General features: G+C 39.9%; 1 protein-coding gene across 11 annotated transcripts in view; it reads left to right on the plus strand.

Moving 5' to 3' along the window:
* Nucleotides 1-12,231, plus strand: part of LOC133480537 (membrane-associated guanylate kinase, WW and PDZ domain-containing protein 1-like) — a 127,092-nt gene that overhangs the window by 22,312 nt on the left and 92,549 nt on the right. For all 11 annotated transcript variants that reach the window (XM_061778837.1, XM_061778772.1, XM_061778742.1 and 8 more), the window contains exon 2: nucleotides 2,281-2,397. In XM_061778837.1, the coding sequence (XP_061634821.1) occupies nucleotides 2,281-2,397 (117 nt within the window). The remainder of the gene's footprint in view (nucleotides 1-2,280; nucleotides 2,398-12,231) is intronic.

A 12,231-nucleotide genomic window follows, 5' to 3' on the forward strand; every position in this document is an offset into this window, starting at 1 on the left:
CTTGTCAAATGCCAAGGTTTTGTAATTTAAAATCATGAGAAAATGGATAAATGGATGGAGAACAAGATAAATCATTTTAGATGTATTCCAGCCATTATGTCCTGTAACCTGTACAACTCAATTGAAAAATTCAGTAATACTTTAGCGAGGGGAAGTAAAAATTAGTATCTGAGATAATTATAAACTGTTCATAACACTGTAGAAGTCAATGTTAGCACAAAAGCTTCAGGCTTACGCTAGAAAGCAAAATATCTCAGGAACACTAGAGAAGCTGAACTTTATTTGGGGTGAATCAGAGGCACTTTGAATGGAGGCAGTTGTGTGCTGACTCCCATTTAACATGAGTTTGAATGTGTTTGGTTAGTTCTGACCACAGCCACATTCCCATTTATAAGCGTGTGTGCAGACTTGTGCAACCGCAATATCTCAGTTTATTGTTTACTTCCAATCGATAAAATATATATATTTTTTCCAAGTCAGTGCTTCAGGTTGTAAGTGACATTAATTTTGGATGACTTATCTTGGTCTCATTTTTAAATCACAGAAACCTGGCATTTGAATGGGGGTGTAGACTATTACTATATCCACTGTACATTACTGTAGCTCCTTTTTACATTCATTACCCTGTTGTTTGCCAAATATCGTGCTACACTGGGGTAAAAAAATTCAAACATCATGCACTGTGATGCCTGCTTGTTTCACATCCACTGAGACCCGAAGAGGGGTACAAACTCCACACATGCCCACTCGTCTCTGTATGTGTGCATGTGCATGTGTAATCTGTGATCCACGTGGCGTTAATCCTCATAAATATTAAATATTTGATGACTCTCTCACTGATGGAGCGTGACACTCGCTGTGCATCCCTACAGGAAATGGTTGTTCCTGACAGAGGTCCCTGTCTCAGGGAAAATGTGTGAGCCAGCAAAATTGACATAATGCACGATACAAACGTGAAATAATCATAGTTCATTTTGATTACACCTTGTTTCTTTGACAAGGGAAAACACTACACACTGGAAAAAACAGACTTGCATATTAAGTGTGTGTGTGTTTCTTTACAATCTACTGCTGCTTGCCAAGCAGAGACCATAATGATGCCCGTCAGCCCTGGCTGGTTGCTAGGTAACAATTACCTGACTGTGCTTTGCTTGCAGTGAGCTACACAGTCGTGCATGTGTGTGTGTTTGTGTAGCGAGAACGGAAAAATACAGCAATGTCGACGATCAACTGATGTTTTTGTTTTTCCATTGTGTGTGTGCATTTTTTTTTTTTAAACTGTCTTTGCGCACTCACTGGTTTCAATTTGATTTACTCCCTGACTTTTAGTTTTGGTGGTCTCTCTAACTGATGAAGGATGAATGTCTACTTATAGCCCCACAGGATTAAATCTTGACAAATCCATCTCCGACAATTTCCTACTGTTATTATTATTATATTATTATCATAAGAGATGTCAATGTGTTTGGACTAATCGCATCACACATCACAGCTTCAAAATCTTATTCCATATGGGCCATTTGCATTCAAAGTTGTGTCTAGTATGTCTTATAAGACACTCCCATTCATATTTATTTGCCATGAGGACATTTTTGTAAGGTTGTGTTATTTCCCCCTATTACCGCCTATATAACGTTTTGGCTCATGGCTCAGTGTACCTGGCTACTGTATATTACTTCCCGTTCATTTTAGCTGCTGTCCAGAAGCACAGAGCCAGAAGAAAATCTCTCCCTTCAATGGAAAGCCAACATGAGGATATGGCACCATCCTCCAAAAAGGGCTTGCCAGCTCCCCCAGACTTGGATGATGAATTTAGAGATCATTAAATGGTCCTAAATGAGACCCTGGCGTGAGAGCAAGCCCTGACCATCTGGCTCCATTGTGAGTGGCTGCGTCGTATTCGGACTTGGCCAGCATCATGGTCACCTGTCATAGGATAGATACAGAGAAGGCCTAGTAAATCCAGCCAATGAGAGGTTCTTGTATAGTAGTACCCACACAGAGAATCTTTTAATCAATTACTACAAGCATTCATCTCTGTGTACTTAAAGTATCCAGCCATTTTATTAGAAAAACCCAGTTTTTTTATCGAGTGGGTTTGTTGGCCGCTCTATTGTCATTACTGTTTTGTAATAGAAAAAAGTATCCCAATAACCCAGTCTTTGTCAGATGCTTTCGGAAAAAATAAACTGAATACAATACTGTAAAACTCAATCTGTGATTAATTTGTTGTTTGTCTGTGTGAGCTATACTAACATGGTGTGTGTCTGGTTTTTCAAGGTAACAAGCTCAACAAAGATCTGAAGCACTACCTGAGTCTGAGGTTCCAAAAGGCTTCCCCTGACCATGAGCTGCAGAAGACCATCCGGGCCAATCTGTATCGCCATGCTGTGCCTTGTGAGTAACATTATATACGGTCCTGCTCACCATTATTAGCACTCATTCACTTTTTGCATAACCTGTATAATATCTTCAGAAATAAATGGAAATATACCAAACTTATATCATCAGGATCTTTTAACTGTAGGTCCAAAGTAATTTAACAAAGTTTTTTTTAAAACTTGGAAGTTGTAATTTCAAAGAAAAAACAACGCAAAACAGAAAACAGCATGTGCAGCAATATTGGCACCCTTCCTTAATATTTTGTTGCACACTCTTTGGCAGCAATGACAGCCTCCAAATGTTTCTTATATCCATCTATAAGCTTTTGCACTTCTCAGGTGGTATTTTCTCCCACTCTTCCTTTGCAATTTGTTCAAGCTCTTGAACATTTGGAGGGTTATTTTCCCCAATGACAGATTTCAGCTCCCACCAAAGATTTTCATTTGGATTGAGATCAGGATTCATTGCTGTCAACAGTCAATTTTTTTACATTTCGACTATTCCTGTGTGCTTTTGGAAGTGTGCTTTGGGTCTTTGTCTTGATGGAGGACTTCACATCAAGCCAAATTTTCTTACACTGGGTAAGATATTTCGCTCTAAAATATCCTGCTAATTTTCTGATTTCATGATACCTGTGATACAGTCAAAGCCTCCAGTACCAGATTTCGCAAAGCAGCCCCACACCATTAGGGATCCTCCTCCATGCTTGCCAAAAAGTTCTATTTTATTTCCATCTGTCCATAAAATGTTGTTTATCATTTGCTCTTTTGTATCAAATGCAAGTTCTCTATAGTAAAATGTTGTTTCACCTGATTGACGTAACATGATGATGTAATGTGGTATTCTGAAACCAGAACATCTGCCAATCATTTTTGCCAATCATTTCATTATCTTTACCCCGTCGACCCACTTTCTTAGGCTGCTATCTTGTTTGTCTCATCTATTATTCCTCCTCATGTGGTTTTGTTTCCCCCAGAATCAAGCTTGTTTTCCTTTCATGGATGGTATAACATTATGAACCATCTCTGCTACCTCCAGGGTCAAACGTCAAACTCAAAGTGTTTGTGTTGCAAAACCTATTTTTTAATTTGAGATGACCACCAGGCTCCAGGCTTAAAGTGTCTTAAGTGTGTCAATAGAGAAGCACAGTGGCGCAATCAGTAATATGGTGTGACTGTCTGGGGGTAATTGTGTATGGAGTTCATGGGCATGATTTTATCAGTCAAGTATTATCTCAACGCCACTTTCCTCTTGTTTTCTATTTTTTGATTGAAGTTTAGATGTGTGTGTGTGTGTGTTTGAATATGTACAGTATGTTAAGGTACATGTAAATTCTAAATTCTGTAAATTCTGGCTGGAGTTCACATTCTGTCCTTCTACACTTTCTCTGGCCCTCTGATTCTCTCTCAGTCTCTCTCTTTCTTTCTCTCTCTCTCTGTCGGTCTCTGTCTCTTTCGCTCTCTCTAATTCTCTCGCTCTCCTGCTCTCTCTTTCTCTTGGTCTGCCATGTGACCGTCAAATCCTCCTCTTTTGCCATGCTGAGGATTATGATGTTCCGATTTATTGAAAATAGATTCCTGCCTGATTATGTGGTGAACATGCCGGGCTCTTACAAAGATCGAGGATGATGAAAAGGCCTCTGTGGCACAAAGAACATTCAAATTGAACTCAAAAGGCAAATACTAATATTAATAAATTGTGATTTGCATTGGTATCTATACTATTCTTCATTGTATTATTGTCATTTAGTATGAGAAATTAGCAATGCATACCCACATTTGGAAAAAACTAATGGCAGATTAGATTTTCTTGTTGCTCACAACAAACAAATGGTTACATTGGAAATTAGAATAAAATACAATCTATCTCAACTAGGGTTGTGTCAGAAAAGCTCCAGGACCAGTGTCACAAACGCTATTACTACGAACTACGGGAAAGAAAATCATGCAACATCGGTTTCGTTCAGTGCACAAGAGAGGTGAGAGTTGTGGCAGGACAACTCATGGCTGACTTTTTTTGATACACATCGTGATTCCCTCTAAACGAGGTATCCAAAATACTGAAATGGCTCTGATTAGGACACAGTGTTGTTCTACACTTCTGGAAAATACAGCCATGATAATCAATGTTCATTTAATACCACTCTGATTGCGTCAATCAAACGTGAACATTATCAACTTTCATTCTTAACTTGGCATGGGCCACTTACTGATTTCAAGGAATACCATGTTTTTTTTAAAACTTTCCATCAGCGGTGTGAGCTATTTGTTTTCTTTGCTTTGTTTTGTTTTTTTTGAGTCATTTTTGCAGACAAAGTGACACAACCTCTCGCTCTCCCCTGCTGTTGTTGCAAGCAGTCAGTGAGCCCCATGACTCGTCCACTTGTCGAAGAAGTCTGCTCTTTTGGGAATTTTATGGGAACCGTTGCTTGGTACAGGAAGGATATGCAATATGTGCTTACGAAGAGTGGCTGTTCGAGGAGTCAATACTTCCAATAGGATATAACAGTCACAAGAGCGGCACCCTTCATTTGTCAACAAATTCAAGGTACTGTTAAGATATTAATATAAAGCTGCCTTGAAATGGACACTTGCAACCAGCAACAACAGTTAGCATGTCTACAAGTGATGAAATAATAGATAACTAAGTAACTAGCATGGCTAACTAGCATGGCTAACATTAGCTATTTTCTGCTCATGAAATGGAGAAGGGCAGAGAAGTATCTACTCATTTTTTGAGAAATAAGTACTTTTACTGTAAATTCAAAACGTATCGCAGACGTTTACTGAGGTACCAAATATAAATGTATAAAAATAAAATAGATTGCGTTAAATGGAACAAGGTTATTTATCCCAAAAATCTATATATTATATATATTATATTTTATATATAATACTAATAATATAGGAACCTCTGGCTCGTGAGCCACATATGGCGCCTTTGAAGACTGCATCAGGCTCGCAGATAAATCTTTGCCGACAATTCTTAACACAAAAAATAATGAATAATTCCGCTGACATTTTAAACATTACAGAAACCACAGTGTTAAAAATAACTTTTAACATATCAAACATCCTCATGCATTTTAATCCATCCATCCATTTACTACTGCAATGCGGGTGGCTGGAGCCAATGTCAGCTGTCCTTCTGGGTACAAGGTCAGACTATTTTTTTAGGATAATGCGGTAGCCTACCCAGGTTGTTGTGAGGTCAAGAAGTAAACTTCCCTCCTTTTAATCAAATAGGTAGCTTATGACGAAGAAGATGGTAAAAGAGATAAAGATGAAGAGTACTGTAGATTTCAGCGCAAATGGACATAGGAATTCGCCTTTGCACAGAGAGCAGGTTCTATGGTGTGTCTAATAGGCACTGATAAAATGTCATCGATGAAACGGTCAAAGATAAAGCAGCTACATGTGCATCGAAATATCCAGCAGGGGACAGCAGGAAGGAGGCATGCCAAGTGCTACTGTGCAGAGTGCAAGTTATTCAGCAGCAACTCCATGTATGGACCCAACAAGGTGACAGGAAATCGAGCTTTGCTGTTAGCAATAGTGAAGAAAGGAAAGCCATTCATAGATGATGTGGCCATTGAACCTTTGACGACTTTTCGGATAAAGTTAGGAAAATCAAACAAATAAAAACTGTTCATGATTGTACCATCATGATGTAAAATCAAGTGGAGGAAACAAGTAAAGGACATAAATGCAGCGCCATACTCCGCTTTGGATGAGTCGACAGACGTAATCCATTTATCGCAGTTCAGCATGATTGCAAGGTATCCCGCCAGTGACGCACTGTGTGAGGAAAGTCTTGCTGTTTTGCTAATGAAAGGGGTTAACAAGCGGGGATGATTTATACAAGGCTTAAATTGAGTTTAACAAAAATAAAAAAAAATAAAAATAATACAGATGGATGAACTTATTTCGGTGTGTATTGATACTGCTCCGTGTGCTATATTTTGGGGAAATGCAGAAGATTTGTATCACTTCTTCATGAAAATAAAAATAACTTTTTTAACTTTAACTTTTCACTCCATTCTACATTGACTTGTACAACAGCAAGCAGAGCTGGTTAGCAAACACAAACAAAGTAAATGAAGACTTCAACCTGCTGACCAACTCATTGTCAAAATTTGGAACACCCTTCCTGTCACATGCCAAACGACAGTGTGTGAGTATTGCTATATTAATTTTTTTTGGCGCTATATATGCATGTAAGCAGTCGTTCTCACGTCTAAAAAAAATCAAGACCAATCAACGATTACATTTAATGGATGGAAGCCTCAACACCTGGATGAAATTTAACCTCGCCACACATCATCCAGACTACAAAACCATCAGCAAAACCATGCAGCACCAGAAGTCACATTAATGGTAAGAAATGTTGTATTTATTATTGATTCGCATCAGTGTAACAACGTTATTAAAAATAATAAATTCAGAGACTTATTCTAAAATTGTTGGTCTTGTTAAAAAATTCACACGTTTGGTTGTATTCAGTGTTAAAAAAATATTATATGGCTTTCATGGAAATACATTTTAAAATATGTGGCTTTCATGGCTCTCTTAAAAATGTTCCCGACCCCGGTCAAAGTCATCCCACAAGTTAAATCCTCTCATGAAGACACATCTCTGTTTGTTCTTGTCTTAGATTGTTTTAAATATACCTGTTCCCCTGATATTGTAGCAACTGTCTCTAGTTTGTGTATTGAACATTAGCTGGTTGTTTTGAATTCAACTATGTTGCAAAGGTTGAGTGTATTTAAGTTGATATTTAGTGGATTGGTTGGTTCCATGTCGCCAGCTCGATTAAAAGTTCTCATTACGTTTTTTCGTAGCATAAGGATTGGCTGAGTGTTGGTTTTATAAGTGTTGCCCCATATTTCCACACAATAATTCATATATGGCAGGAAAAATGAACAGTAACAGTGAATAGGAAAGTGTGGCTAGCTTTCGAGAGATGAACTAAGGATTTTGATCAAGAGACTGGCTTTTGCAAGTAATCCATAGTGTTTTGGTCATTGTACAATTTGTTTTGAGAAATGCACTTACCATTATGGAAATGTAGTATGTTTTGAGAAATGTACCAAAGTGCCTGAGGAAAACTGTAACCAACATTGTCCAGGCACTGAAATACAGTCTTACTACTCAATGTGAATGAAAGGATTAGAATTTCAAAATAGGATTTCAATGGGTTAGGTTCCAAATTCGGGTTTCAAGGCAGACCATGTTTCAAATTAATGTTCAAGACAGGTTTGGTTTTGCAGTCAGTGTTCCAAATTGGGGTCTTTTTGTCGACTTTAAAGTAAACTTTTAGAGGGGTTATATTTTCCCCCAAATTGGGGCCATTTCCTGGAATGCATGGCTTTAGGAGTGTTTGAATTTGGAGGTTCCACTGTATTGTTTGTGCTGCTTATAATGTCCCCCCTCCTGTCCATTCTTTCTTTCTGTCACTCCCTCTCCCGCTCTCTTGATGGCCTGCTATCTCAGCCGATGTTGGTTTTCTCTCTGACTTTCTCACACATGCAAATATTTCCAGCGCATGTTGAGGTGGAATGACAAATGCAGTCAAATAAAGGCCACACTTCTCAAGCCCTCACTTTCCTTTATCTCCACACCCTTGTCTGTTCCCCCTCTTTTGAGCACATGTGCTGCCCCTCCTCCCCCGACTGACTGCCTCCCCCCGTTTGACTTGAACAGGTGCCTTTCCCTCGACCACTGGCCGAGGTGACGTCCTTTTCTTTTCTTTTTCTACATTATTTTGTGGCATGTGTATTTATATGCAAGGGCACATGAGGTGCCCCCACACACAGACACCGACCTTCTCGCTCATATACCTCCTACTACAGCAGATGGCCATTGTTATCATGTGCTGCAAATGTCACAATTGATAGAGAAGTCACTGTCTCACGGGATTCATTTCTTGCTCACGTCTACAGCTGCTGCTCGAGAATGAGGGTTTAGCTCCGCGTTATTCCACCGTTTGAGCCTATACGGAGCCAGCCAATCCTCCTCCCTCCCCCATCTGATATCTCTCCCCTTCTCAGTGCAAGACTCTCTCTCTCTCTCTCTCTCTCTCGCTCTCTCTCTCATCAGTCCTCTCTTCGACTTTTAGTCCCGCTCCTGAGTGGCAGCGTCCCTGTGGCTTGGTGGTGGCTCCTGCCTTCTTCTTTCACACTCTAGCTGTTACCACAGTCTCCTTCCATCCTCTATCTCATTCTCCCTCTCTCCTTCTTGCTCCCTCTGTATATCCCCCCTTCTCTCTGTCCTTCAATTCTTCGCTTCCTTGTTTTCCACTCCACTGCCGATCTCAGGGAAATGAACGTCGGAGTCAGTTTTTTTCTGTTTGCCGTCCCTACAAAGAAACGGATTACATCTTGACTTACATCCTGTCTGTACGCAGGCAAGTGGCAGTACCTCATTCTCGCGTTCCCTACACTCGCCATCCACCATCTGTATGCCGAAGTCTGAGATGTATGCATGGCGGAGACTGTTTGTGTTTGTGGTGGATGCTGTGCATATAGGCTAAGGGAATCAGGAAAGGTGGGGGGCATGGGTGGGATTCATATGAGGGAAAGAGGGGGGCAGGCACACTTGGGGCAGGCATGGCCAACCCAAGGGGACAGATGGCCAGTAGCCCTGGTGCATTTACCTCCTTGGTTTTCAAATTCACCCTGCGGGCTTTGTACGAGGCCCACAAGTACACAGAGCGTCTTTTCAGTAAGCAAGGCATGGTTCCTCCACTCAAAGAAGAGGGGGTATATGTGTGTGACGAACAGACGTGGTGTAGGAGAGTGGAGGCAGGGGAAGCTGTCGAGTTTTTGAGAGAAGGTTAGGAATTGGAGACGAAAGAGAAGTGGAGCTAGCTGAGAGGGAATTGACTGGATGGGGGGGGGGGGGGGGGGGGGGCTTAGCAGATTCAAATGCATGGAGGTCACGTCCAGATGCTGCCCAAACAAAAGGGCTTCTCTGAGGGAACGGCAGGGGGAAGCATGGCACTCGCCATTGTGTGTGTCGCTGCATTGCAGGGTGCTGTTGGGGAGCTTCATGCTAATGATGGCCATTCATTCTTGCAACGGATGAGTGGCCCCAGCTTCTGTTTGCCTGCTTTTCACACACTCAGGCTTGATATTTTCCTCATCGGGCCAAAAGTACATATGTCACATAAAATAAAAGGATGGAAAATGATAGAAAACTTTCGGTCATTGTGTTCTCTGAGCTTGCCTTTACATTCACCTCTTCATTCACTTGACACCATCAAAATTTAGTGAGAGCTAATACAAGAGGAGTAGCTAAACTCCTCAGAGAGGTATTCATTTAGCATGATGTTTATTATTGTGCTTGTACTCGGCAGTGTAGAACTGAACCAAATCATCAAAAGCTGCCTTTGAATATTCCCATTCATCCAGGTCATTTCATTCTCAGGGCATTGAATCGATCGCAACTGGACTGTTCTGTTTGTCTTAGAAGACGTTTCACCTCTCATCCAAGCAGGCTTCATCAGTTGTGCTGATGAAGCCCTGAGGATCATCAATAGGTAATACTAATATTAGAGACATAATCTAGTGTATTTTAAATGAGGTAACTACAATATTAGAAGCAGCTCTCGAGATGCAGTGCATTTCTGCTCCATTGCAAACTCCAATCTTAGTAATATAAATTAAAATAATACCTGATATGCAATCAATAGTTAGCATTGTTATTCTTGTTAAAAGCATAATTCTATTGGATTTCACCATATTGTGCAGGCGTAATGATGGGACAATCACTCGGTTTAATGAATGTACAATGAAAATCAAAGTAATCATTCTTATTCTTCAAATTGAAATGCGCATCATTCACATTTCCATGCCAATTCTGTTCCGTGGAAAAAATTCACTAAATGCTGGCAGTCAGTCAGGTCAGTTTAGATTGATCTGTCTCTGATGGATGAGCCACTATCTTGTGCCACAATTGATCCGATCTCATTAAAACACATTGATAAAGGTGAGTGTTTTCTTGTGCAAGGAGGCAAACGGAACACTTTGACTGATTGACTGAGTTATATGTATGTTGTAAAAGTATTTCTTGTTGTTAGAATTTCTTTAGTATACAGTACGGTACTAGGATTCCTTAGTATTTACATGGACTGTGGAGCTGCTATGTTAATTTGTGTTGGACCCGTGTGATGATGCTGACAATGTTTTCTGTGTCAAGGGATTACACAGTGAACAAAGATTGTATTTTATGCCATTTTTGCCTTTGTAAAAAGAATCTGTGTGTGAGAGTCTTGTTTCTTTCCTTCAATATAGAGGCTACTTAGCCTTCATGTTTGGGCGTGTGGGTCTGACACTGTGAGGCTTTCTTTTCCTGATCTTGTGATGAACTGTGAATGAATGAGGTTATCTTTTCATGAAATGTATATATTTCTTTTGTTATTATTACAGTAATGATAAGTGATGAAGGCCTTTGTTTATTGACATGTTGTCATAGTTGCTGCGTATACTGGGTTACTATTTTTTGTTTTGTGTGGTGTTGCAACTTGCCGTTTTACTGCCTCGTCACATTTCTGAAAGGAGAAAACAATTAATTTCTTCATGTGCGCTTTCTCTGATCTTCAACCAGCCTTTCCAAAACAACAAACAATTATTCGGCTTGTAAATGAATGCATATGCAAGTATAACATAACACCACATTTGAGGCAACCTATTGATAATGCCCAAAGCTGACAGTGACACTTATTGATATCAAACTAGATAACGGACTGAAATGGAACAGTTCCTAAGGAGTGGGCTCTAATTAAATTAGTAGTTCCTGCAATGTGGCTCTGCATCTCTTGCCTTCATCTCCTTTTGAAGAACACTTGACCTAGCAGAGACAGGATGCAAAAATGCAACATAAAGTACCACTTGAATCCAAAATATACCAACCAGCCACAACATGATGACCAATTGCACATTGTAATGTGATCCATTACAAGTGCTGTATCCTAAAATTTGCTTTAGAAAGATAACTGAGCAGAGAGTATACATTTTACACTATGGTGAATATTGTGATGGTTGTGGCTATATTATTATGACTTGTCTGTTGCTATTCCTCCATCACATGTAGCTGAATAAGGTAACATCTTTACACCGCACATGCCTATACAAATTGTGTCAATTACAAGCAAAAATGTTTTAATTTTGTCCCTTGAATCATGCAGTTTAAGCAGCCTTCGAAACACCTCAAAGAGTACGTACACAACAACTGTTGTAACTGTTGTTTGGGTTTGGCACAGTGTGATCATATAACAAACCGTTTTCCGAAGACCAGCATTTCACTGTTTTAGTGGATATTTGGGTGGGAGTAGCTCAATTGCAAGTTTGAAACCGGGCAGTAATATTTCTTGTCCCATGGTGCACAAAAATCTAGAAATGGCTACTAGTTGTAGGAGTGATGCTTGTCTGCTTTTAGATTACTGTTCATTTGTCCTTGAGCAAGGCACTTCTTAATGCATTGCAGAGGTATTGGACTGGGACTCTTTATAGTCAGATACTCAAAATCAAGTGACTCTGACAATAAAATGTGATCAATACAGCTGTAGTATTGGATATCATTAGATTGTGCAAATTACCATAAAGTTGTTTGGGGTGCATGAGAAACCAGTGTCCATGGTATTGGATCTGAACTCCCGTGATGCTCCAACTCCCTCCTCAGGTGTAAAGTAGGTTGGATGGATAAGATACTGATACAGAGACCTATACAGTAAGATAATTGTATTTACTTGGTTAAGAGAATCTGGCAATCTCTCAAGTCTGAAGATATGAAGCTTGGGACTGTAGGCAATTCCAATATTGTAATTCAGTATGAAAGGCATCACAAAACA

Source organism: Phyllopteryx taeniolatus, chromosome 1 (genome assembly GCF_024500385.1).
Source record: "Phyllopteryx taeniolatus isolate TA_2022b chromosome 1, UOR_Ptae_1.2, whole genome shotgun sequence".
NCBI classification, from domain to species: Eukaryota; Metazoa; Chordata; class Actinopteri; order Syngnathiformes; family Syngnathidae; genus Phyllopteryx; species Phyllopteryx taeniolatus.